Source organism: Lepus europaeus, chromosome 14 (genome assembly GCF_033115175.1).
Source record: "Lepus europaeus isolate LE1 chromosome 14, mLepTim1.pri, whole genome shotgun sequence".
NCBI classification, from domain to species: Eukaryota; Metazoa; Chordata; class Mammalia; order Lagomorpha; family Leporidae; genus Lepus; species Lepus europaeus.
In genome coordinates, this window is record NC_084840.1 from 37,235,388 (window position 1) to 37,263,044 (window position 27,657).

The following is a 27,657-nucleotide window of genomic DNA, read 5'->3' on the forward strand; positions in this document are numbered from 1 at the left end:
TCCCAAATCCTGCAAACCCCAGCTCTATGTTTATGCACTCAACATCTCCTGTCACAGTCACTATCTCTTCAAATATGTCTCAACCCCACAGGCACAAGTCTTATCTTGGGGATCACTGCTAGCTCTACAGAATCCAGCCTATGGGCCCTCAGGTAGTAAAGACCACCAATCCAATGGTATTCACAGGGAACTGGCTCAAGGACCTCCTACAGATAATCGAAATCTGAGGATGCTCAAGTTCCTCTATAAAACAGCACAGAATTTGCATAGTCCTCCCATTCACTTTAAATTACCTCTAGATTACTGATGATAGCTGATATAATGTGAATGCTGTGTAAACAGTTGTTATGCTCTATTGTTTAGGAAACAATGACATTAAAAAAAAGTCTGTACATGTTCAGTACAGACAATATTTTTTTCTAGATGTTTTCCATCCATGGTTGGTTGAATCCACAGATGCAGAACCCATGGATACAGAAGCCAGCTTGAAGCGATTTTTTTTTTCCCCAGAAGATTTATTCCTTTGGAAGTCAGAGTTAGAGAGAGAGAAATCGTTAATCCACTGGTTCACTCCCCAAATAGCCACAAGAACTGGGGCTGGGCCAGGCCGAAGCCAGGAGCCAGGAGCTTCTTCCAGGTCTCCCAGGTGGGTTCAGGGGCCTAAGGACTTAGGCCACCTTCCACTGCTTTCCCAGGCACATTAGCAGAGTTGGGTTGGAAGTGGAGCAGCCAGGACTCGAACCAGCACCCACATGGGATGCTGGCGCTGCAGGCAGTAGTTTAACATGCTGCACCACGGCATCGTCCCCGGAATGCACACACGAGGTAATTCATCCTCGGCACTGACACTGTGATCTCTGTCTGAGACAAGCACGTCAAGGCTCGGAACGCTGTCTCCACCAGACTGAGCCAGATACCCTCGTCAGCGCATCTCCCACAGGAGCCTCTCAGTTACAGGGTCTTCACTACGATGAACACCATTTGCCCACTTTCTTTAAAAGTACGAGAAGCGTTGAATTAATATCCCCACATAAATCATTAACTGCTTCATCCTGGTTTTGCTTCTGGCTTGGCTTTGATGATTTCCCCGTTCACAGTTCATGGTCACGAGCAGGAAATTCTGAGCATGATGGGCTTCTCATTACCCCTGCTCCTGAGTCTGCGCAAGCTGCTCTGGCTTGGGGAAGGCACGCAAGCCACGCCATGGCTTCCTCCCCATCCACGTACCCAAGGATAGGTCCTGGGAGTCTGAGGCTCTGTTCCCTGGAGACAGCGTCTCTCACCGTGCTGCAGGAGGCAGAGCTCGGACCTGTCACACCCGTGTGCCCTGCCTGCCTACTGGGGAGCTGGCCGCAGACGCTCCTTGGCCAAGCCTCGGGGGAAGTGGAGGGCTCCGAGGGAGACTGAGGCACACAGAAAACGAGGGGGCAGGGGAGCAAAGCGGGAATAACTCACCTGGGGAGGAAGGACAGCAGCAGGCTAAGCTTCCACACGTTGAGTGTGCCCTGCAGCTGGGAGCCCCCTCCTGAGCCAGAAGAGGGGCAAACGTCTTTGAGGACAAGCAAAGGAAGGAAGCACTGAGTGGCTCAGACACACGAAATACACTCGAGGGTGCGGGCACCTATCCCAGAAGGCTGAAGGGAACGTGTGGGAATGAGAGTTACAGGTGGCAAGAAAGACACAAGCCACACTAGCGGTCACTGTTCTGGGTTCTTCTGCCTTCTGCTAACTCAGAACTTCACCCTCAGAACCCTCAAGGGGTAGGTCCTGTTGCTCCGGTTCCCAGTTGTCCCAAGGAAGGTGAAGGATGCTACGCAGCGGCACCTGCTGGGAAAAGACACGGGGCCCCAGTCCCAGCTCAGTCACTCACCAGCTGGGAAACTGGCGGTCCCTGGGCACCCCAAGCCTTTACCTCCTCGCCAGTGATCAAGGCAAGCTCTGGTGCCCCAGCACTGCTCCTGCAAACCCATGCCCAGGCTGGTGGACCACTGACCTCAACAGCAGACTGCTTATCATATTTCCGACACTCATTACGGGAAAGGAAACCTACTTCTCCTGCGCAACTAAGCCCTCCATTTATAACACTGGAAAGAGTGGCATCATCACAGTTATAAAGTCTACAATGCTTCAATGCCACAACAGCATGGCGAGTGACAGATAACCGGGACAAAAGCACTGCTTGTGCCTGTTTACTGGGGTGGAATTCTCATTCTGCCCACACTTTCAAGGGGGAAAAATAAAGATGAATATTTCCCACTCATAATTTTCTGCAGCAACTTGGGCTTCCAGGTCCTGTCTAACTCTCCCGCCCCACCCAGCACAGCCCCGTGCACGCTCACCACTCTACCTGTTTTGCATCACTTTATTCTCTTGCTATTTTCCTGGAGGTCACTGAACGGCAGAGGGGTTTCCAGGCTGCACAGTGTTTGTGACTGGTAGGGTGGATGAAGGGTTAAATTAAAGGGGCCATTCTCTGCATTTGCCAGCCAGCCCAGTCTGATCTCCCTCTTCAGAGCATCTTCCCTGGGACACTGTGAGCCCAAGCCCAAACCTCCAGAAAAAGGCAATCATAAACAGGAAGAATAAGCTCCTGATCTCTCGAAAAAGGCCCTTCCTTCTCTACATGCTTGGCATCAGCAGCTTTGATCACAGACTCTAAGCTGTGTGTTCTAAGCGGGGATTTTTTAAAACCCTTTTTGGGTTAATGGACACATCTGAGAACCTGTTGAAAGCTATAAGCATCTTCAGAGAAACACACTCACCCACAAGGCTTCATACACGGTCAGAGCCGGGGCTGGGGTACGATTCAGAAACTTCTGGAAACTGGTTCAAGGCAACAAGACTACGAACTTCTGAGATGGGCAAGACTGAGATGAGAGGTAACCAAGGAGGGCGAGACCCTAACTGAGCCGGCTGCCGCTGCATCTGCCAGTTTGAATGAAACCCCTTCTTCAACAGAAGGGGCTGGGGTCTTCTAACTCCAAGGAGTCTCCCCTTGGAACGGCACCACGACCAAACCTGGACACAAATCATTCAGATGCTCCATTTGTTTTAACTTTAAATAGCACAACATTTTTTTTAAAGGATAAGGAAATGTTTCAATGAGAAGAAAAAGCACCACAGAAGATAAATTCAAAATGACTTAAAAATGCAATCTGAGCTGGCCTCCTATTACTATAACTATTAACCTGTCGCTGTGCAGGCTAACTCCCCGTAATAATTCAATATTTACCCGACCTAATCCAGAGGTGAGCCCGCTGCATGGCCTGGGGAGCCACTTGCAATTGATTTTGAGTGGCCAGCAGCTGTAATCAAATAATACGAGTGTCTAGCAGTAGGTTGATTAGGTTAGAGCAAATGTTATGGCCCTGTGATTTGGGAAACTCGACAAATTTGAGCTTCCATATCATCTCTGGACCTCACCATCAGAGTCTGCATGTCATCTGTGCAGGGCAAACCCTGGCGAATGACTTCAGGGCCGGCACGGAGAGAGGGCTCACGGCCCCGCCACTACTCCTTCAGAACTGAGCACTGGCATCACTCCTCCCAGAAGCCTTCCCAGATTTTCCCCTGGCTGGGACAAGAGCTCTGGATGCTCATGGCACCTTCTCGTCTGGATTAACATTGGTCTTCATTTGGTACCCACGAAGGACTGAATTGTGTGGCCCAGCAACACTCCCCCCCCACACACACATATGCATAACACTGAAGCTTTAACTCCTAATACTACTGCATTTGGAGACAGGGCCTTTAAGAGGTAATTAAGATTAAGGGAAGTCCTGAGAGTGAGGCCCTAATCTGATAGGATTAGTATCCGTATTAGAAGCTTCCTAAGCACTCCCTCCCTCCCTCCCTTCATCCCCAGCCCCCATGCACAGCACCAAGCTCAGGCCATGTGAGGACATAGGGAAGGCAGCCCAGCCGTGCTGGCGCCTGATCGTGGGCTTCCACCTCCAGCACCAAGCGAAATGAACTCCTGCTGCTTAGGCTCCCTTGTCTGTGGGATTTTGTCACAGTAGCCCCAGCCTGCTTAGGGGGCTGTGTTAAGATACATGTCCCATGTCTGGTCTTGCTAGCAAATGCAGCCCTCGCATACAGTAAGTGCCCAAAAATTTCTGGTTGAGAAACACCTAGCAGTGGAAGAAGATAAGAAACAGAAGAGACTTTCTCACTTTCTCACCCTCATGTGCACAAAAGCAGGCTTGCACTCAGAAGAACAGGGCAAGGCTCAAGGTCACGGTCAAACACGAACCCTCTCCCACGACAGCTGCTGCTGTTGACAGCGGACACCGATGTCAGAGGCAAGAGGGAGAAGAGCTTAGAAACAAGAAACACTCATCTCCATGATATCTTTTATTCATCCCGCGGCGGGTCCAGGCTGTCGGACCCGTGCGTGTGTGTTGCGCTCTGGGGAAAAGCCCGAGAGCAGCCGGGCACCCCGCAGTGGGGGTCTCCTGTCAGGCTGAGCCCTCCCGGGCCCGCACGCCGCAGCAGTCAGCACCCAGATGCTCCCGAGTCAGCACACACACTGCTCGGTCAGAAGATGAGCCCGTTGTGGACCCTGCCTTCCATTAAGCTTTGTTAGTGAGAGTCACCACAATAATGATGACACTAACGGGCGACACACGCCAGGGACCACTCCGTGGGCTATCTCTACATCACCTGACGTGACCCTCAGCATCACAGTTCTATGACGTGGGTACCAGTAACCCCTCCTGACAGACAAGGAAATGGGGGCAGAGACAATTAAGTCATTTGCTCCACATATAAAGCAACCAAGCAGTAGAGCTGAGATCCAACACAGGGTCCTCGGGGGGGGGGGGGGGGGGTCGAGGGGTATCTGTCCCCAGACCCTCTGTTCTTAGTAAACTACCTTACAGGGTCCCGTGGGCCACAAGGACCTGCTTTCCTCATCTTTAGAACAATGTGGCTGGACCGAGTGCAGAGTTCACACAGGTCCGTGGGAGGATGGGGGAGACACAGCAGGTGAAGCAGGTGCCCAGTCAGGTGGGCCTGGGACAGCTTGCTCGGCCAGGGACCCTCAGTCCTGTTCTGTCCAGGAAGATCCTGCAGGGGGAGCGAGGGGCTCCATGCAAAGCGCTTGGCCCAGATCACCTCCATGGTCCTCTGCAGTCTCCCACCTGGGATTCCAGTACTCTGGGAATTCTGAGACATGGAGATGTCCTGGAGCCAGGAAGGCCAGGGGCTACTGAGACGTCACAGACAGCTGCACAAGTGAGACTGAAGCTGACTCTTGGGGATGGGAAAGTTCCGTGAAGGCAGCAAGGGGACAGAGGGTCCCAGCCAGGACCAGCCATGCCGAGGCCAGCGAGGGGAGAGGGCACGGTGGCTGAGGGCAGAACAAATGATCAGGTTCAGCAGGGCTGATTGGAACGTTGCTGTGTCTTGTTTTCCTGGGTCCCTGCGACACGCTTGGAGCCTGACCTTCTTCTGGAACTCTTGGCGAAGACGTGGCCGTGTTGCAACTCAACTTTATGCGAGTGCATGCAGCTTAATCTAGGACTGGTACTAGAAACGATTATTTCAATGTAAACTGAAGAAATGGACTTGATACAATCTTTTGCATTTTCATGGAATTTAGCTTATGCTATCACGGAGAACTCGACCCAGTTTAGCAACAACATCAACACAGCAGGCACTAGAGAAAATGCCACGAATTAGAAGACCGAGGCACGTAGGAGGTGAGATGCACACAAACCACGTAGCACTGAGAAGGGAGAGACCAGTAACCAGCTCTGCTTTTGATTAAAGCCCCCGGTAACCACACTGCATGGGAGAAACCAAAAAAGAACAATTGTAACAGCAGCAGCAGCAGCAACGACCTAACAGGAACCTGCCCTGGAGTGGGGCTGCAGTGCTCCCCCTGAGACCCAGAGGCAACGGCCACAGTGCCCGGGCAGTTTGGGGGTGTTGGGGGCACTCCCTGGGCACTGGGTCTTCCTTCATCTGGGGATGACAGAAGGCAAGAGCTGTGTGCATTCATTTCCATGCAAATGAAAAAGGCAGCGCAGATTCTCAGCAAAGCCACCCTCAAGGGGACAAACGCACTGCTCCTCCATGAAACCGCACAAACCCCTCTCTATGCATCCAAAGCCTGGCGATCAGGAGCCCTCCCCACATCAGACCCTGGCACTGCAGGGTTTCGCTCAGGACAGGGGTCCGCGGACAGCCGGCGAGGTGCCCTTGGCAGGCTCCCGGGCTGCCCTCCTAAAGGGCTCTGAAGCTGGACTGCTAACGGGATTCCGAAGCATCCTGCGAAGGCCCAGGAATCCCAAGCTCTCCAGCCCCCAGTCAGCCGCACGCAGCATCCTACTGAAAAGCCACACAGGGGATCCCCAAGGGTCCCAGGCAGTGTGTCCCGGAAGTGGGAAGAGACACTCCACCAGGGGGAGTGCATGGTGATTCTTCACATCCTAAGGCAACCTCCAGTCCACCCCAATGCCCCAGCTGAGCCCGCAGAGGCTGCCCCGCCTGCCCACGTGCCCACGCTGCATGAGGCGGGAGGCACTGTCAGGGACCCAACAGCCACTTCCTCCCGCGCGGACCTCTGAAGCACCTATGAGGAACACTCGCCCACCTCATGTTTAATTCCTTTGTCTGGAGGCTGCTGTGAGGGGCTGACTGCATTTGCTCAGTGGCTACTGAGAAGTCACTCTCCGTGCACAAGGACCCACCGCACGCCCAGCCGTGCCACCCCCAGTGTGTGCCAGCAGCAGGGACTGAGAACAGGCTGGAACACCCGCTGTGCAGGCAAGCACTCATCCAGCTGCCCAACATCAGGTCCACCCAAGATGCGCCTTCCCGGGGGTCAGGGCTCGCAGGCTGCGTGGGGGATGCCTACCCTTCCCCCCGTACTCAGGCAGGCCAACGCCAGAACAGCCATGGGCACGGCGCAGAGACGTCTCCCTCCAGACACTGTCCTGACTGTTCTGTATTTATCAAATGCCTTCTGACACTGCTTCCTGCACACCTGCACTGCCCGTGCCCCTGTGAAGCGTGCAGGAACGAGCCTCCCGGCCCCCAAAGCAGGCGAGGTGAAGTGATTTCCTTTGCGGGCGACAGAGCTGCTCACAGGGAACACGGTGACACGGGGATCACGCTGACAATCGCACCTTGGAAGATTAACTGACAGCCTAAGAAGCTGAATCTTTGAAGGACTTAGGTTAGGGTCGCCGAGGGATTCGTGCAGGAAGGACCTATATCGGGAGCTGCTGTGCACATAGGGCAAAGCACCCCAGGAGGAAGGGATGAAGTCCCTGCCACCATCACAGCGCTCAAGCACACGCCCCCTCGGCCTAACATCCCCAGCAGGGGAAATGCTCACGGCCACCCGTGGTCCCCGGGTGACCCTCGTCCTCCTCTTAGCTTTGTCCTCCCAGTGAAGACGAGAAAATGCGCTGACACCTTTACAGCCCTCGGAGGATTCACCACGGCTTCCAATCACAGGCCGCCCCCGATCTGGCCCTGCTGTCTGTCCAGTTGGTACAGGCATCCAGAAGTCAGACGACCCAAACACGATCCCAATCATAACATAAAAGCAAGCCTTCTACCCCGAGCAACAGCCAGAACCGAGTGCTGTGGTTTATTGTTGTTGTTCCCAATGCGGATTCTCAGCACAACTTCTCGGCCTCCTTACCTGCTTCTGCCCCTGACTGGTGAGTGTGGGTATTTCCTGGGCTCCACCCTGGCACTCTCTTCGGGCTCCCTCCACACTCTTGCTGGGCAGGCCAGCCTCCCCTGCAGCTCCAGAACCCTCTCAATGTGGACGGCACACATGTCTTCATCTCCAGCCCGCATCTCTCTCCTGAGCACTGAACTGAGTTTTCCACTGCCTGGTGGACAGATGGTGCCCAAATGGATGTCCTGCCGCAGGGCAGGCTTCCTCCTCCACAGTGACCTCATTTAGCTTTCCCTCCACATGACCGCTGTCGGGACTCTGCCCACAACTCCCCTCTCCCTCCAGCCCCAGCTCCCACCAGCTGTCGGGCCTCTGTTCATTCTCCCCCTTAGCATCTTCTAAGTTCTCTCGTTCCTTCCTAGCTAAAGCCCTGGACTTGTCCCCACAGCGTCAAGGCCAAGGTTTCCTACGTGGTCCCCAACAGAACCTAAGTTCCCTGCAGGCATGGCTTTGTCTGTCTTGTTTCCCACAGGATCCTCACTCAGCCACTGACAGGTGCACAATAAACATTTAATAAGCAAAGGTCTCTCGAAGTCTCTGCTATCTTCTTCATCTCTAAAGATTTCTTTCTAAAGCCCAGATCAGTTCATGGCTTGTGCCTCGACACACTTGTAGGTACCCAGTTGCCTACAGTGTAACGCACTCCTAGGCCTTTCTTTTCTTTTTTTTTTTTTTTTTTTGTACTCAGCCGGGCATGTGGCTCCAATCTGCCCTTGCAGCCTCTGCCCTTGTCTCTTCTCAATCCTTCACTAAGGCTACCTTGAGCTGTTCCCGTCTTCAGTACGAATTCTTTCTCATTCTGAGTCTCTGTTTATGCTATCATCTCTTCTGAAAAACAAACAAAAAAATCCCAGTATTTTCTTTGCTTGGAAAATTATTCTACTGTGCCAAGACAGTTCAACATCTTCTTCTTTGGTAAGCCTTCCCCTTGCCCTCCTCCTACCAACCTCTACCGTAGGACCTACCATGCCAACTCTGGCAATTAGCTCTTTGGGACTGTCGGAGCCAGAGCTCAAGACCAGCCAGTGACCACTCATCTACCTTGGTGTGTGCCAGTGGGCACTACTAGGTACTTGTTAGGCTGTATCCCTTCAGGACCAAGGAAGCCCCGGGCAAGGCCAGCGCCAGCATGGTGAACACAGCAAGCATTCATTACCAGTTTGCTGATGTGGATGTCGACACCTCCAACAATTCTGGTTCCCCCTAGCAATAGGGCATTTGATTCTCACCAATACCACAGGAGCTAGAGGGTCCAAGAATTACCATCACTTCACAAACAATGAAACTGCCATTTAGACACTACCATTTAGACAGTAACATTAGCAAGAAAAACTATTCCTGTGTACTTTCTTTTCATTATTATTATTATTATTTGAAAAGTAGAGAGATAGGGAAATCCCCCATCTGTTGGTTCACTCCCCAAATGCCCACAACAGCTGGGGCTGAGTCAGACCAAAGCCAGGAGCTAGAAACTCAACCCAGGTGTCTCATGTGGGTGACAGGGATCCAACTACTTGAGCCATCTCTTGCTGTTTCAGTGCACATTAGCAGGAAGCCAGAATTGGGACCGGAATCAGGACTCAAACCAGGCATTGTGATAGGGGATGCTGGACGTTCCAAGCAGCACGGTGCATGGTAAGCCCTGCACCCAACTCCTGCCCCAAGTCCTGGGCCTTTTCTGTAAGATCCTCTGCAAACCCAACTCTTTGTCTCAAAAATTTAAAACATACCCACCGAGCCATTATTACAGCAACTGAGCACCTTCAAATACAAAAACAATGGTAAAAATAGAAGGATAAGAAAAACATGCCCCCCTCCCCTTGGGCCATTTATAATACAGGGGAAAATCTGAGCAAGAATTTTAAAGCTTACAGAGCAACTCAGAGCTGTGCTGTTCTAATACATGGACTGCAAGTTTCTAAGATTATTTTCCCATTTTGTCTTTAGGTGTGGTTTACACAGTTTACACAGAGGTATCAAGTCAATGCTATCATACCGTAATCTAAATTTACAGCTGTGGCCCCCACCACCACCACCAACAACAACAACAAAGAAAACTCTTAACTTAGAACACATCAAGGGATCCGGTTCTAACTCGGAGATTCTGAGACACAGTGAGTTACAGAAGCAGTCGTAGAGGACAAGGGACCTTCACAAGATTAACTTCTAACCCTGCCAAATTTCTATAAAACAAGTGGATCTTGTTTCTCATCCTGAAAAAAATCAGAATCCTCCAAGTTTAAGTATTTAGGGAAGTACACAGATTCTTCTCCTTAGTGAGAATTTGAATTTTTTTTTTAAGATTTATTTATTTGAAAGTCTGGGTTAGAGAGAGAGGAGGAGAGACAGAAAGAAAGAGAGCTCCCACCTGCTAGTTCACTCCCCAGATGGCCACAATGGCCAGAGCTGCACCATAGGGAAGCCAGGAATCAGAAGCTTCATCTAAGTCTCCCACTTGGGCAGGGGCCCAAGCTCTTGGGCAGTCTTCCACAGCTTTCCCAGGCTGTTAGCATGGAGCTGGATCAGAAGTAGAGTAGCTGGGACATGAACTGAAGACCACACTGGATGCCAGTGTCATAGACAGCGGCTTTACGTGCTATACCACAATGCTGGTCTCACAGTTAGCCTTAAAATTCAGACTCTCAGGACTGGCACTGTGGCATAGCAGGTAAAGCTGCCAACATCCCATGTGGGCACCAGTACATGTCCCAGCTGCTCTACTTCTGATCTAGCTTCCTGCTAATGGCCTGCACAAAGCAGTGGAGGATGACCTAAGTATTTGGGTTCCTGCCACCCATGTGAGATACCTGGATGAAGCTCATGGCTCTGCCTGTCATAGCTCTGGCCATTGTTGGGGAGTTAACCAGGGAGTGGAAGATCTCTCTCGCTCTCTCTGTCTCTATCCCTTTGTCTCTGTAACTCTTTAAAATAAATAAATAAATCTTAAAAAAAAAAAAAAAAAAAAAAAAACCTAGCTAGATCAGTAACGTTAGGGGCATTCAGATGTTATGCAATCCATGGTACTCCCAATTCAACCAATCCATGGCTCACCCAACTCGACCGCATACAGTCTTTTATAAATGCAATCAGACCTAATAAATAAGGTCTGTGTGCATTTTGTAACTTCTGGAAAAAAATAATACAGCGTGGGGCCAGCGCTGTGGCACAGCAGGTTAAAGCCCCAGCCTGTGGCACTAGCATCCCATTTGGGTGCCGGTTCTAGTCCCAGCTGCTCCTCTTCCAATCCAGCTCTCTGCTATGGCCTGGGAAAGCAGTAGAAGATGGCCCAAGTCCTTGGGCCCCTGCACCCACGTGGGAGACCCTGAAGAAGCTCCTGGCTCCTGACTTCGGATGGGTGCAGCTCTGGCTATTGCAGCCATCTGGGGAGTGAACTAGTGTATGGAAAACCTTTCTCTCTGTCTCTACCTCTCTCTGTAACTCTGTCTTTCAAAAAAATAACTTTAAAAAAAAAAAAAAAACAGAATACAGTGCATGAGTGGCCCTCCTCAGTCTGCCTACTTGCACAGGGGTAGTTCCAGGAGATGAAAGTCTCCGATTTGAAACAGAAGCATGAGATGACCAGGAAGGTCCTTCATTTCCAAAGAACCGCATTCTTCCTCATCCATTCTCTTAAAAAGCTCAAAGTATTGGGAGAAAGAAGAAATGATCATTGATGAATGAAGGCTACTGGGATCCTCCTTTTCTAAGATTCAAATCCATTTCTAGAGACCAGAGAACAGATGCACACTCATGGACCTGGGCAGGCTCAGGCATGCCTATGCCTGTGGGTCCCTGAGCCCACAGCAGAGTAAGTGGGGACACTGCAGCACTCCCAAGTTTACCGTCATTTCCAAATGGTCAAGAATAATTCTGTGACAATTGCTTTAAATACCACTCTGACCTCTGAATCAGTCCTTAAGTCTTCCTGGTCTGGCTGAAAAGCCCATGAGAGCATTTCAAGCATGGAAAGCCAAGACACTGTGGCAAAAATGTTCTAGATGAAGGATCTCTGTGAGTGAGACCCCAGCAGAAAGAGTGGCCATCAAAGAAGGATGTACTTTTCTCAGAAGGGAGAAGAAAACTTCCACTTTGCTTATGGCCTTGTCTAAATACTGATGGAGTATGTGGATTCAAAAGGTTTCCATAGCCTAGGCAGCTCATGTCAAGAGCCTTGGGTAGTCACTGACGTCATATATAAGAGTGTTAATTGTTAACAACAGGAGTCACTGTGCACTAACTCTCCATGCAGAACTTTTGTCCTCAATGAGTTGCATCATGAGAGTTAACTGTAAAACTAGTTCTCAGTTCTGTGTGTGTGTGTGCGTGTGTGTAAATTGCTGAAATCTTTACTTAGTATAGAGTTGATCTTTTGTGTATTAAATTAATTGAAAATGATTCTTAATGGAGAATGGGACTGGGAATGGGAGAGGGAGGAGGAGGTGGGAAGAATCACTATATTCCTAAAGTTGCACTTATAAAATTCTTAAATAAAATATTTCTTTGGGGAAAATATAAATAACGTTATAACAATCTGCTTGTCATTAAAAAGAATGATTCTAGCCGGCGCTGTGGCTTAACAGGCTAATCCTCCGCCTTGCGGCGCCGGCACGCCGGGTTCTAGTCCCGGTCGCCCCTCTTCCAGGCCAGCTCTCTGCTGTGGCCAGGGAGTACAGTGGAGGATGGCCCAAGTCCTTGGGTCCTGCACCCCATGGGAGACCAGGATAAGCACCTGGCTCCTGCCATCGGAACAATGCGGTGCGCCGGCCGCAGCGCGCCTACCGCGGCGGCCATTGGAGGGTGAACCAACGGCAAAAAGGAAGACCTTTCTCTCTGTCTCCCTCTACTGTCCACTCTGCCTGTCCATAAATAAATAAATAAATAAATAAATAAAAAGAATGATTCTAACTTCTCTGATGTGCCCAGTGTACCTTGTTTCAGGTTAGTAAAGCCATCATAATACTCTCAATGAGAAGCTATTTTAAGATGCACCTTTACTTCCGGTGTGTAAGCAGCTCAACCACTCTATTTGCTTATCTTCTTGAGTGGTCAAGGTCTCTCTCAGAGCAGTATAGCCACCTTGGCCAAATTCTTCCATAAGCATAGCATCGTGAGCTCAACCCATCACTCACACCTCCCTGGAAAACAGAGCGGGTGACTGTTCTCGTATAAACCCTCAAGTTTCACTCTTACTTGGAATCTCACTTTTTGGGGGAACTGCCCTTCATGCTGACAAAACTTAGATATAATTTCCCTTTTACCTTTTGGAAAAAGGTGGATTACCACCTATAACATACACCTGAAAAGGCAGGTTTAAAAGATGGCCTAGAATGACAGAGAAAAGTCTTGGCAACAGCCCTGGCTCCTCACGTGGCTTTGTCTGACACACGTGGAACCCTGGAAGAGCAACCTCACTGAGTAGGGGAAAAAAAGACTCTTATCTCACTAGGAGAAAATGTGAAGCACGGCCTGCATTGTGGTGTAGCAAGGTCATCCCCAGCCTGTGACACTGGTGCCGGTTTGAGTCCCGGCTATCCCACTTCTGATCTGGCTCCCTGCTGATGCACCTGGGTAGGCATCAGAAGACGGCCCAAGTCTCTGGGCCCCTACACCCGCATGGGAGACCCAGAGGAAGCTCTGGGCTCCTGACTTTGGCCTGGCCCAGCCCTCTCTCTTTCTCACTCTCACTCTCACTCTGGCTCTCTCCTCCTCTCTCTGAACTATGCCTTTCAAATAAATAAAAAATAAAATAGTAAAACAATTCAAATGAAAATTAAAAAAAAAATTCGAGGTGGTGATGCAGGTACAAAGGCCTGGCAAACCATAACATTGTAAGAACACCCAAGCATGCTTCAAAAAGTTATTGGGAAATGGAATAATTAAAAGATAAGTCTATTTTGGTACTAAAAATTTTTGAAATCCATGCATTGTTTTCACAGTATTCATTTTAGTAAGTTTTTTTGGACACCTCTCAGATGCATAGATTGTAAACATTTTTTGCACTAAAATAAGCTTCTCTTTTCATTCCATTTTTTTCCAGGAACTTTTTTTAAATTATTTATTTTATTTATTTGAAAGACAGAGTTACAGAGAAAGGCAGAGACAGAAGGGGGGAGGGTCTTCCATCCACTCGTTCACTCCCCAACAGCTGGAACTGAGCTGATCCCAAGCCAGGAGCCAGGAGTTTCTTCTGGTCTCCCATGTGGGTGCAGGAGCCCAAGGACTTGGGCCATCTTCTACTGCTTTCCCAGGAGCATTAGGAGGGAGCTGGATCAGAACTGGAACAGCCAGGGCTTGAACTGGCCATTCAAGTACAGGATGCCAGCTCTGCAGGCTGGGACTTTAACCCACTGCACCACTGCACCGGCCCCTCCAGCAACTTTTTGAAGTACCCTCATACTGGCTACAGATACCATTAGCGCTTGTCCAACTACATGGCAAGGAGCCTTTCCAAGGGTGGCGGCCACACTTGAGCAATGAACAGATCAGAGGATCATGAGAAGGGGAGGGTGACAGTGGTGACAGCCCCAGCAGAGACAAGCCATCTGCTCACTCACCCTTGGCCCCCAGAGCAGGTAACAGCATTCCCCACTCTCACCTCCTTCCTCAACTAACTACTCACCGAGAAACAGGCACACGGGTGTCTGGTCCCCGACTTTTCTCACTCAGAGCTCAAGGTTCAGGTACTGAGCACTTCACTTTGAATTGGGTCCTAGAATATTTTCCTGTTGCTGCTGCTTTGCATGTGTGACTTCTATTTTTCGCTCACAACACAAAAGAATTCCCTTATATCAGGAGGGGGAGAGGGAGCAAAGGTCCAAACTCGGACCTAAAGAGAAACACAATTATAACAAATGGAAAAGTCTAGATTGAGGGATTGGGATGTCCATGTCCTGTGATAACAGACAGTAGAGGAGAGGACCACCCGGGCCCCCATGTCTCACTCACCAGTCGGGAGACCCTCGCCAACTGCTTTATCTTTCCACACTTTGGGTTCCTCCTCTACAAAACCAGGATACATAACAGCAGCTACCTCGTACAGTTGTCCCGAGGATTCAAATGAGTTAATGCACGTAAAACATACAGAACGGTGTTGGCACATAATAAACACTCCACATGTCTGCAATTAGTCTTACTAATGATTTGGAAACTGTCATCCATCACTCGGATATTGGCTGCTTTAAACTTTACTCCTTCTCTTCCTGATCACGTGCAGTTGTCGCCAACTGCACGGCTTGTTCTTGTGCGGATCGACCACTAAATGGATGAGGTGCTGTGTCTGATGCATGGGAACACACGCGGGTCTCGCTGAGGTGCTGTGGCGGCTTTTGGTGAACTGTGACTGGGTCTGTAAACCAATTAGAAAGCTGCTTCTGCGCCTTTGCCCCTGAATTCAGCAGCAACTATCCCCGTGACCTACGCAGACACATTGTGCCGTGTGTGGTTACTTCAATTCTCCATCACTAAAGGAGCTCTCAAAACAAGGTCCGGATAGTCAGCAGCAGTCTGCAAAATCACTCTTCTCATCACTACCAATAAATAACACGAAGATTTCAGGCTAATGAAAAATCTATGTGGAAAAAAATCTTTATGCAAGCCTTCTGCATTTGAACTTTGGAGGAGACCCTCCCCCTGACTCGTGTTTCTTGGTGAGCAATGACCATATCCCCTCAAGTGCACAGCCCCAGTGCATACCCACTGGGGTCATGTAGCAGCCCCTCAACACCCACGGACAGATGGCCAATGACCGGGCTGGCTGTACCCAGAATTCAAGACCCATCAAATTCCTACAATTATGGAATCAAACAACATTGGCGACATGGAAGGAACTGAGTTGGAAGTTGCACAACCTGCCCAACGCCACTGAATGCCAGAGGCTGAACTTGAACTCTGCCATCCTGCAAGGAATGCAGCACTTCCAGTGCCCAGGGAGTCTCCTTGGCCTTTTGGAAGCCCGGGAATACGCCTCTGATACCAAGCACACGACACATCAGGTGCTTTGCTTGCCTTCACGTTTCCAATCAATATTGACTGAAGAGAGATCTTCACCTACTCCTCATTACTCTCAGGAATTAAAGAGCCACTGTTCTCCGACTCGCCTCTTCAGGCCTCAGAGAGGAGAGATCTGCTCCTTGTTAGGGGAAATCCTTCTTCTGCCTCCCAGAGCCTTCAGATCACAGCCTGTGCATACATGTCAAGGGTTCCCGTGCTGCTTACAGTAAGGTAGCCTTCTGTTGAAGAAACATATTTGAGTTTGAGGAGTTGGGACTCTGTTTATAGACTGAGTTCAGTGCAGTCAGAAATCGTGGCTTTTGGATGTAGCATGGCATGAAAAGCTTGCTCCCCGCCATGGAAGATTTTTCTCAATACAACTCTGAGAGACTCACTTCTACAAATCAGTGAGTCAGCATGGGTTCCTACCTACAGACACACAGCCCAATGCCATGGCCACATGACCCAAACAAAAGCCTCAAGAAGCTTAATTCAGCTTCTAGAACCATGACACAGGTGTGCAGAGCACACAGAAAGACCAGGGTTTCGTCCAGGGTTAGAGACTCCGGCACAGAGAGAGGAAACTGGGCACAGCTCAAGGGCACCATACTCCTGCTCAACCCCCCAGTGGCTCCACAGTGCCTGCTGTCTGATATTCAGGGTCCTCCCTGGGGTGGTTCCAGCTTATGTATGATCCAGAATCCCTGTGGTACACTACGTCCCAGGATTACCAACCCACTCTCTGCTCCCAGGGCACTTCAGCCACGTACCCAGCTGCACACCTTTGCACAGGTCTCTCCTCTAGATATACTGCAAGCCCCCCATGCACCCTTCTTCACAGCCTTCCCCAACCTTCTCTCTGGCTTCCCAGACCCACCTCCAAGTGGGCGTGGCCTCAGCACCGAACCACTGGTAGTTTTGTAGCTCATCCCTGGTAATCACTCTCTAAAGGGTGCAGCAGTAATTTGGGAATCTTTCCTCCTGCTCAACATGAGCTGAGCATCCACGGTGTGTGAGGTACTGTTCTGGATGCCCTGGACACAAAAGTGAATCGAATCAAGATTGCTGCCCTCAGCAGGCTTACAGTCTAGTGCAAGCGACACTGCAGTGGGCGCCCAGGTGAGGGAAGAACCTGCTAAGCAGGGAAATTAGAAAGAGATGATGGTATTTACGCTGGTCTTAAGATGTGTTCACTGGGCAAAAAATGGAGAGTAGGTAAGAAGATTATATGCAAGGGTGCTTGGCTGGGGTGGGGAAAGGCATTCAGCACTTACTGAAGGAGTCAAGCAAAGGCCCCTCGGGGAATGACACCGCCGTGGCCCCCTCTGCCCACGGCTGTATTTACTGAGCACCTGCGTGATTTCCATCTCTCACGGGGACCCTGTAAGACAGGAGTCCTCATCGTCACTCTATAGATATGAAACTAAGACCCCCTCCAAAGCCTAAGGCTCCAAAGTTATGGAGTGACAGAGCTTGGCCTGGGGTCCAGGTAATACAAGGAATTCACCTGCAGGTAGCGACCTGTGCAGCAAACTGCTGGCTGTCTTCCTTGAAGCCTGGGTGTCGTGTGTGTGTGTGTTGGGGGGGTGCTCTGGGCACCCTTCAAAACCGAGCAGGCCTGATCACGTGCACTGGGCCGGACAGAGAGGGCAGCAGCTGAAGCCCTGCTCCAGACCGGTCCTGGCATCAGCAGGGGCCTGGATGGCCCCCACACCTGGATTAGTCGTCTGGGGGAGGGGGCAGGGGTTGGTCTTAGTGGCCCCAATAAGGGCCCTTCTTCCTAATTTACAGAGGACAACCTGGAGAGGGCCACAAGGAAGTCCCCTCAGGCCAGGTCAGGCCCGTGAAAGCGCCCCAGGCACAAAGCATTGAACTGGACTCTGGTTTTCCAGGACAAAGCACCTCATTATCAGCGGAGTTCTTTCCCCCTTTTTCTTTGATCATTTTCTCAACGTCTCCCTTTGTAGTTCAGGCTTCTTCTGTATTACCTGTATCGGGTACACCTTTGTTTGTTTTTTTCCCTCCTGGCTGAGACTGTTACATCTCGCTATTGTGCTTCCTTTCCATGGAAAACCATCTAAGTTGAAAATCCACACTGCACAACAGGGTCTATTAGATATGCACCTTTATTTGTGGATAGAGAAAGCAAGCACTCTGATCTTCAGCTCTGCACCTACAGATTAGGCCGTCTGCATTTGGTCATTAAGAGCCATGGCAGAAAGTCTGCAGTCCGAAGCAACTTAATTTAAGGAAGGCCCTAATCTAAAGCATTAGAGTGGCAAGAGTGGACTTCGAACCAGCAGCCCCTGCTGTACCAGGCGGCTTATCACAAATGCAGAATCTCAGGCCCCACCACCGACCACTTGGATCAAAATCTGCCTTTTAACAAGATCCTGGTGACTCGAATGCACATACAAGTGAGAGCAGCACAGGGCTAGAGCTATGGGGAATTTGCTTTCATTGCCATTTGGGGTCTACACGTGGCCTTTTTTTTTCCCCCTATGAAAGAAAATCTCTGCTCAGTGAACTACGATGTCCCTCACCAAACCCTGCTCAAACCATTTCTTCCTAGAAAGATTCTGAAATGGGCAATGTTCTTCCAGAAACCACACTTTCAGCCTGAAGGCGTTCACGGGGAACCAAGGCTGATGGCCGCTGGCCTTTCATCAGCAAAGGAGCAGCTCTGAACCGACAGGCAGCCCTTCCCCCACCCGCTCTTCTCCAAGGTTCTGGATCTTTTCACCCAGTGTGACCGCTCTGGGAAGGTGAGGACTACAGAGGCACTTTACAAACCGCACAGGTGGCCGAGTGATGGGAGACCCAGAGGACTGTGCTCAGCTGGCCCGAGGAGGGTGTCCGTGAACACCAGAGGGCAGAACCAAGAAGAACACTGCCTCCAAGGCGCCACCAAGCCCAGCTCTCACATGCCCAACAACAGCAGTGAAAACACTTACTGCGTGGACCTGGTTCACCAAGCTGTCACCCACATGGGAGATGTGACCCCGGAGGATGTCAAACCACGCACACCAGCCAGAAGTCAGAGGCAAGAGAAGAAATGAGGGGCGGAGACAAGGTCCTGCCCATCGAGTGCCACCGGCCTGGGCACCACAGCTGGTGTCCAGAGCCCCGGCCTCGCAGAAGCATACAACACAAGAGCACCAAAAAAGTTACCCCTTGTTAAGACCAAGCAAATACCAGGTCCCCCACGTGAAGCCCGAGTTTCCTCACTAACTGTGACAGATGCTCCTCACTACACACACCTCCCCTCCCACTCCAGGCTTCTGGCAGGTGTCTCAGTGGCACACCTGAGTCACTCATCACCCTGCTCAAGCCCTCCCCTCCTTGTGCTCATTTTTCACTTTTTACATCTTCACCTTTGAATTCTCACGACACCAAAACACCGCAATGGGTTACTGATACCAATCAACTCTTGCTTTTCAACCGATGATCATTTCTTTACCAATGAACAGTTTTTCCGCTCCAAATATCTGTCCTTTGAACACGTCCACAGCAGCAAGCTCTCAACAAAAATTGGGAGTGGACGGGAACAGGGACAGACGAGCAGCACAGGCAGGCAGGCTCTTAAGCTCTGAAATTCAGGCAGCAACTCCATCTGCTGTCCTCCACCACCAGCACCAAAAGTCAGCCCCCTCCCCCAGAACCAGGCTACGGAGCAGCCGCCTACGGAGACAGCGCCTATCAGTTTCATTTCCAATGACTTCCACCTCCTAGAAGAGCAGGAGGCTTTCTTCGGCGGGCGGTAAATCAGAGCCAGAGAAGCAGAGCAATCTTCCAGAAACACACCTGCAGGGAAACCTCTGCAGCCCCTCCGGCCCCACAGCCAGGCTCAGACTTGCCTGAACACACACACCCCTCCCAAGGAAGGAGAAAGTTAACTTTCAAAGGGAGCCGGCCTTCGGCCAGTCTGGCCACCTCTCCACACCCCTCGGGTTCTCAGAAGCAGCTCTTACCCCAAGGCGGAGGCTGACACCAGAGCGAGCGCTGGGGCGTGGACCAGGGCCCCCGGGGCCCCAAACACTCCCCTTCTTTCTCTCCGGGAAGGAGCCAGCCTTCCCTATCTTTCCTGCAGGAAAGCCCGGCTGGGCGGCTGGTGTGAAGTTCCACACCCAGCGTGGGTGTGTGGCTCTGAGCGGATCCACGGAGTACGGAACCCCAGGGCTTCTGGAGAAGGGGGTCTTGGGCCGAGACATGGGGACCCTCGGGCTCTCAGGACTCCTGAAGCCAAGGCGGATGGGGTTGGGGGAGGGGCGCGGAGCTGTCCGGCCAGCCGGCTCCCTCCCTGCTGGGTGTCCCGGGCCCTCGGTCGCAGCGGGGTCACTCACCGCCCGTGAGCTGCGCGGGGCCGAAGCACAGCGCCAGCTGAAACCACAGGATCACGGCCAGGAGTCTCTGGGGGGATTGAGGCTGCTGCGGCGGCGGCGGCTGCTCTAGAAATCCATCTCCATTGCTCGGGTTCATTCCATGATACATCTTTCATCCACAGAGGGCATCCAGCTCGCCAGAGTCTGCGACCAGGAGCGGAACACCACGATAGCCCGCCGCCCGCCCCGGGCCCCGCACCTCGGCTTCCCGGGGCCCCATCCCCTCCTCCCCCGCGCGGCCCCCGCCCCCTTTCTCACCGCGCGGTCCCCCGCGCGGGGCACCGCGAGGAGCAGCGCCCGGAGAGGCTGCGCGTGCGGGCGCTGGAGGAGGGGCGCGGGGCAGGGGGCAGCGCACGGGAGCCGGGCGCCGTCCCCGGATTCGGCGCTGCCACGGCGGCAGGAAAGTCGGGCAGCCTTCCGGCGCTGGGGCCGTGCAGACACTTTTCCCCGGGCCTACACATGTGGCAGCGGCTCCCCCGCGCTACTTCTCTGGTTTTCGCTGGCATCCGGATGGGTCCTACTGCCCCGGTCCCCAATGAGCTTTCTATGCGCTGTCAAAAAAAAAAAAAAATCCCTCCCTCGGGGAGCAGAAGCGGGCACCAGTGCCTCTGCCCGGCCTGCGCGCGCCTCCCCGGCTAGGAGAGCCCCTTCCGGGAGCTCGGTCTTACCTGTGGGTCTCATGCATGCAGCTCCCTTCCCTCCTCCGCCTCCTCCCCCCGCCTGGCTAACCCGCATCTGTGCGCGACCTCTGCTGCCGCCGCGGCGCGAGCGAGCGAGCGAGCGAGACGGAAGCCTCGGCGGCGGCGGCGGCGGCGGCGGCGGCGGCAGCTCCGGCTGCCCCCGCCCGCGCGCTCCCTCCCCGGGCTCCCCAGGGCGGGCGGGTGCCGAGTGTGGGGGGGAACCGAAGCCCAGCCGCGCGCTCCCGAGGAGGCTCCGCGCGCCCGCTACCTGTGCTCGCGAGCGCGCGGCGGCCGCGCGGAGAGCGGGGAGGGGGCGGGGACGAGACGAGGAGAGCGCGCGCGCGCGCAGGCGGGTGGGCACGCGCCTCCGCGGACCGAGCCGGCCCTGCGAACGGGGAGGGGGGTCGGCAGGGGGCGGGAGGGGGAAGGGGCCTGCCGCCGCCGCCGCCGCGACCAATGGGAAGCCGGCGCGCCTGCACCTGTCGGGGCGCGAGGCGCCCGGCCGCCCCTCTCTCGCACGCACAGGCCTCCGGTGCGCGGGAGAGCGCCCCCTGCCCCGGCTGCGCGCGAGCCCCGGGACCCGCCTCGGCCTGTACGCCGCCTCCGGGATCGCGGCGCGGCGCGGCGCGGGAGAGCGCTTCGCCTGACACTGCCGCGGTGGCGGGGCCTCTGTGCCCGCGGCTAGGATGTGCAGCCAGCCGGCCTCAACCCTGGAACCGCACCACCAACGCGGGCAACTTGTGCGGGGACAGACCGGGGGTTGCCAGCGGCTGAAATACCTTCCTTGCTCGCCCTAGCCTACCCCAGCCTCAGCTAAGGCTCTGCGCGTCCCCTTGGAACGCAGAGGACAACCTAGCTCGGCTGAGCCTCTCCCCTCCCCCGCACCGTTGGTGTTTGCCTTTTCGCCAGCTGCAGGCGTTGGTAGCGAGGACATCCAGGCCTGTCTCGGGCACGTCCCGGCCCCTCTGAGCCTCGGCTTGGGGCGCGCTCCCCTGGGCGGGGTGTAGGGGCCAATGCTGGGATCCAGAGCAGGAGGAGAAGAAGGAGAGGCCACCCCAGGGGTCGGGTGCTTGCCCCCCTCCCCGTCCCAACCAGCCGTGAAAAGAGCTCAGCCTGCAGCCCCGCACTCTCGCCCGCCGCCGGCCCTGGCCTCCCGCCGTCCTCCCTCTGCGGCTAGGCTCCCAGGACCACGTTCCAGCCGCGGTGATGAAGGGGTGTGAGCTAATAAGGTGGTGCCGGCAGGCAGCACTTCAGAACCGGTGGCACTCCATTATTCTGTAGCAATTTGTGGATATGAAAACCATGTTTCTGATACGGCTACCGAATCATCCTTGCTTCTATCGACTCCCAAAATCTCACATGCTGATGGGAGTAGGGAAATTACAGCTTTTTCGGCATCGACTCTTACAGGGAGTAATTTTAACAAATCCTTGCAGGATAGATTAGCTTTTAGAAGATAAATCAAGCTCAGCACTTTTTTTCCAATGTGTAAAATTTGAGATGGCAGCTTTGTGCAGAGTAAGTTTAGTATTTTGACTCCCAAAGCTCATGCTTGATGGGGGGGGGGGGCTCAAAAATCTTAGAGGCCCTTCCACATTTGCAAGTCCCTAGGACTGTTCTCCACAGTTTGGATGCTCTGGTTTTTTCCTCAATAAATTTCCCAATTCCTTCTAATAGCTCGTGGATCCATAATGATCGGCTGTGTTTGTTGACCATATATATGCTTTGACAATCATAAGAGACACACTTAAGTACCCTGGAATCTGTTCTTCAGCCGGAATGCAATGCATTCATCCAGAAAACAGGTGTGCAAAGGAAATCCAAGTTCATTGGGTCCAAACGCAGGGTCTGGGCTGGGGTCCCCCCTCTGACATTTCTTAAATGTGGTCATCCGGGCTGTCGGACACTTCCTGAGGAAGCTTGTTCCACCTGCCAACAGTCCTCCTGGAAAAGATGTCCTGAGTGGACCGGAGTCTACCTCCCTGAAACCTTTACCCATCCACTACTGGCTCTCCCTTCGGGCTCCACACAGCTGAAACGAATGTCCCTCCCAGAGACAGCTTATCAAGCCCTTGGAGAGGGCTGCACCTTGGCTTCCTGCCCAGGCCAACATGGAGATAGATGGTCATTACAGCATCCCTTCTCTGGGGTAAACACAGCACTCCCTCCAAGTGTGACAATTCCCAGACTCCTGCCTCTGGATGAGACCCGGCTTCCCAATGACTGTCCACCCCCAACAAGGTTTGCTTCTATTTTCAGTCTCTGTGTTCCTAGCCAGGACAGGGTGGCTTAAACCATACTTTTTTTTTTTTTTCACAGTTCTGGAGGCTGAAAGTCCAAAATCAAGCAGTTGGCAAGGTTGACTCCTTCTGAAGTCCCTGTCCTTGGCTCACAGATGACCCTCTTCCCTGCCGTGTCTCCACAAGACCTTTCCTCTGTGTGTGGGTGTGAATCTCCTCTTTTTGTAAGGACATTAATAAGGCTGGATTAGGGACTTCCCTAATGGCCCTATATTAATTAACTTCACTGCCTCTTTAAAGGCTCTGTCCCCAAAGATAGTCCCCTTCTCATGTCCTGGAGGTTAGGACTTGAACACACATTTGGGAGGTAGGAACACACAGTTCAGCGCATAGCATCTCACGACTAAAATAAAGAGCCAGTGTTAGACGCCTCCTATAGGTGAGGCTGGGGCAGGCAAAGGAGGGCAATCCATTCACTCAAAAGCACGTGGCTGTGAATGGAAGACAGCTTGTCCCTATCCTAATAGCTTTTGCACGATTCCACAGCCATTCCTCTGACCACCTTCTACCTCCAGGAGTCTACAAAATGAGTCACCCTGGACATATTTAGAGATGTATCTTTCTCAAGAAGAGGAAGGGGTGAGAGTACTGGGATGCAAGAAATCGCTTAGCTAACTCCCCACAGAGAGGAAAAACTTACTCTGTGTCTCCTCCCCTCTCATATAGGAGTCAACTCCAAAACCATTGCCGATGGGGAGAGGTGCCAGAGCACAACCTCACAGACCTCCTCTGCATCCCAGGGCCCTTCTGGAAACACTGGAGGCTCCACCCCTCCTCTGACTCCACCCCCTCTGCAAGAAGCTCCCCCCCTTCTCTGCCCAGCCCCTCTCCTCTCCCTTTTCCCTCCTTGCTGGAGGATTAATTTTCAAAATTTACTAAAGCTCTTTCTTCACTTTAAGTGGCCCATACCAGCTCATTCCATTCGGATTGATGGAGCAGCCACTATGAACTGGACACTGCTCCAGGTGCTGAGGGTACAGCATCAAGTAAAGACAAAAGTCCCTACCTTCCAGGAAACTCCATTCTAATTCAGGAAGACAGGTGATAAATACAGGAAGGAAAACCTTTCCTATGTTAGATGGTAAGTGCTTGGCAGAATCATCGATTAGGGGCAGAGGCCATGAGTGTCGGCTACATTGTAGCAAAGTTTTCCAAACACACATCTAAGGATTTAAATAGAAGTCTGCTGGGGTCTCATGGACTGCCTTGCCAGTCCAGACCGTGTGACATCTGTGTTCCACAGAGTCATTCAGGGGGCCCAGGTCTCCACCATCTCTCCACTACGCCATCCCCCAAGGCAGTCTTCTCACTTGTGCAGTGACGATGGGTCACTGGCATGTCTGGGGTCTAGTCCAAGGGAAAGTGGTTCAAAAAGGAAGCCTAAGGCCAGTGATTTCCTTCAGGGGCGGAGGGTGGAGGGGAGGAACCAGACATTTGGCGCAACAGTTAAGATGCCACTTGGAGCGCCTGCATCCCATCTTGGAGTGCCTGGGTTCCAAAGGACTCCTGTTTCCTGCCAATGAACAGCCTGAAGGCAGCAGGTGATGTCTCAAGTTAGTACTCAAGTCTCTGCCAGCCACTTGGGAGACCCGGCTTTGGCCTGGCCCAGCACCAGCTGTTGTGGGCACCTGGAGAGTAAAGCAGTGGACTGAAAAATCTCTGTCAGTCTCTGTCTCCCTGCCTTTAAAAAAAATCCTTTCAGCTAAGTGAGGCGGGAGATACAGAGATTACTTGTCTCATACAGTGTTTGTGAGAACCTAGTCATATGGCTGTTCCTAGCTGCAAAGGAAGCTGGGAAATAGAGTCTTTACTGGGAAGCCAGGAAACCAGACAGAAGAAGAGAGTGGATTTAGTGGGCAGGGGAAGGTAGCAATTGATCACACGTTCTGTGGACGGACAGGTAGCCCTCACTGAGATGTTGACATTTCAGTAGACACCCGGGGCGAAGGAGTGAGCCATGCAGTTTCCAAGGGCAAAGCCTCTCTGGTCAGAGAAGATGCAGATCCCAGTCCCTGAGGCAGAAGCATGCTCACTGCAGACAGGAAGCAGGAAGGATGCGACTGAGGCTGGGGTGCGGGGATGGGGAGAACCTTAGGGCTGAGGCAGGAGGGTCACCCGGCCAATGTGGGCCTTAAGGGTCTTGGCTGTTTGCCAACTCTTACTGAGTGTGAGAAGGGAAACCACTGGAGGTTTGTAAGCAGAGAAGGGTATGATGGGACTTGAACAGGAAATGACAGAAAGGATTTATGTCCAGCATCACATCAGCCACACTTCTGCACTGTGTACCCTGCTACCTTTGCTCCCCTCTTCTTGAACACTTCTTACCTCCTGTGCTGCTGAGGCCCCCGGGGTGCCGGCTTTGATGCGCACTGCGTCACCCTCCTTCCAAACCCTCACATCTCAAACCCAACATCACCTCCCAGCCCCACCCCCACCCCCACCCCCACACACCTTCTCATTCATCCCTCCAAGGTCAGTGTGGTGCAGGCTGCGCAGTGCGGTGCAGGCTGGCCCACTGCATAGAGGCATTGAGCTGCTCTGAATAGCTGGTGACCACAGAGCAATCAGGCAAAGCAACCAAGAACTATTTTTTCTGAATTAACATTCAGGGGTGATTTACAAACAATAGACATTGATTTGGCTTATGGTTCTGGGAGCTGGGAAATCCAAGATCAAGGGTGCCTGAGCTGAGGGCCTTCTTGTGGCATCACACACAGAGACTACACATGGGAGAGAGCAGGAAGGACAAGGACAGCCGACCCTCATGCTTTGCTCAGGAACCCACTCTGGAGATACAAAGCCATCCCCAGGACAATGGCACTAATCCCTTCGTAAGGGGCTAAACACCTCCTCTTAAGCCCCACCTCCCAAAACTGTTGCGTTGGGGATTAAGTTCCCAACATCTGATCCTTGGGGAACACATTCCCTGATGTGGAAAACCACTGACTGAAGCCAATGGACCCTCCTGCACATCCAGGAAAACACACAACCACAAAACATTTAATGAGGCTCACATTGTGCTGGATGCTGTGTTGGAGTGCACAGCTAGAATTTGCTTCTTAAATACTTATTTATTTGAAAGTCAGTGTTATACCGAGAGAGGGCGAGGGAGAGGAGAGAGAGAAAGAATGAATCTTCCACCTACTAGTTCACTCTCCAAATGGCCACAAAGGCCAGGACTGGGCCAGGGTGAAGCCAGGAGCTGGAAGCTTGGATGGCAGGGGCCCAAGCACTTGAGCCATCCTCTACTGCTTTTCCCAGGCTGCTAGCAGGGAACTGGATCAGAAGTGGAGCAGCCGGGCCACAAACTGGTGCCCAGATGAGATGCTGGCCTCACAGGCACAGCTTCAAGCACTACACCACAATGCCAGCTCAAGTAGAATTTTCAAAGCATCTGCCTCTGCCCTATAGGGAACTGCACGCTCAGCAAGGAGACAAGCTTCAGGAGTTGGGTGTAGAACAGCACAGAGGAGCTCACCCAGTCACACCTGCACCCATTCTTCCATCCACTCACCATGCACTTAGTCGGTACCTGGCATGTTTCAGTCATGCTACTAGGTGTGGAGGATGTAAAACTAAATAAGGGCCCAGCACTGTGGTGTAACAGGTAAAGCCACCACCTGCAGTGCTGGTATCCCAAATGAGTGCTGGTTCGAGTCCTGGCTGCTCCACTTCTGATCCAGCTCTCTGCTATGACCTGGTAAAGCAGTAAAGGATGGCCCAAGTCCTTGGGCCCATGCACCCACATGGGAGACTCAGAAGAAGCTCCTGGCTCCTGGCTTCAGATCGGCCCATCTCTAGCTGTTGCAGCCATCTGGGGAGAGAACCAGCAGATGGAAGACCTCTCTTTCTCTCTCTCTCTCTCTCTCTCTGCCTCTGCCTCTCTGCAATTCTGCCTTTGAAAGAAAGAGAGAGAGAGAGAGAGAGAGAGAGAGAGAGAGAGTGGGAGGAAGGGAGGAAGGAAGGACAAATCTGTTTTAAAAAAAAAAAAAGTTCAGATCTGATCTTGGTCTTCAACAAACTTATGGTCTAGAGGAAGAGTTGAAAATAAACCTGAATTACAGTGCCACACAATAAGTGCTAAGATTGGAAAGCACATAGGAGGGAGTACCTGGAAGAATGTCCTGGAGGTGACGTCCTATGTTGTCCAAGTAGAAGTGTGTGCATGTATGTGAGTGCACGTGCATGTGTGTGTAAGAATGAGTGTTCGTAAGGGGAGTAAAGAGGAGAGGCGATGCCGGGAGTCTCCTAGGCAGAGGAAATGGCCTGTGTACAGACCAAGAGGGAACGGCTGGGCACAGAGCCCAAGGAGAGACTTTAGAATGCCAGTAGGGGAGGGCCGGTGCTCCCGGCAAAAATGGGTAAAGCTACCGCCTGCAGTGCTGGCATCCCATATGGGTACCGGTTCAAGTCCCTGTTGCTCCACTTCCAATCCAGCTCTCTGCTATGGCCTGAGAAAGCAGTGGAAGTTAGCCCAAGTCCTTGGGCCCTTCAGCCCACATGGGAGACCTGGAAGAAGCTTCTGGTTCCTGGCCTTGGATCAGACCAGCTCCGGCAATTGTGGCCATTTGGGGAGTGAACCAGTGGATGGAAGACCTTGCCTCCTC

General features: G+C 52.4%; 1 protein-coding gene across 4 annotated transcripts in view; it reads right to left on the minus strand.

Moving 5' to 3' along the window:
* Nucleotides 1–21,252, minus strand: part of SUSD4 (sushi domain containing 4) — a 129,191-nt gene extending 107,939 nt beyond the window's left edge. For 2 of the 4 annotated variants that reach the window (XM_062210437.1, XM_062210434.1), the window contains exons 1-2: nt 20,739–20,852; nt 20,032–20,214 (exon numbers count right to left, since the gene is read on the minus strand). In XM_062210437.1, coding sequence (XP_062066421.1) covers nt 20,032–20,179 — 148 coding nt within the window. In that variant the 5' untranslated portion in view covers nt 20,180–20,214; nt 20,739–20,852. Of the gene's footprint in view, nt 1–20,031; nt 20,215–20,527; nt 20,622–20,738; nt 20,853–21,229 lie in introns of those variants that run through there. The other 2 variants (XM_062210435.1, XM_062210436.1) reach the window with 2 other exon arrangements.
* Nucleotides 21,253–27,657: the final 6,405 nt, after the last annotated feature.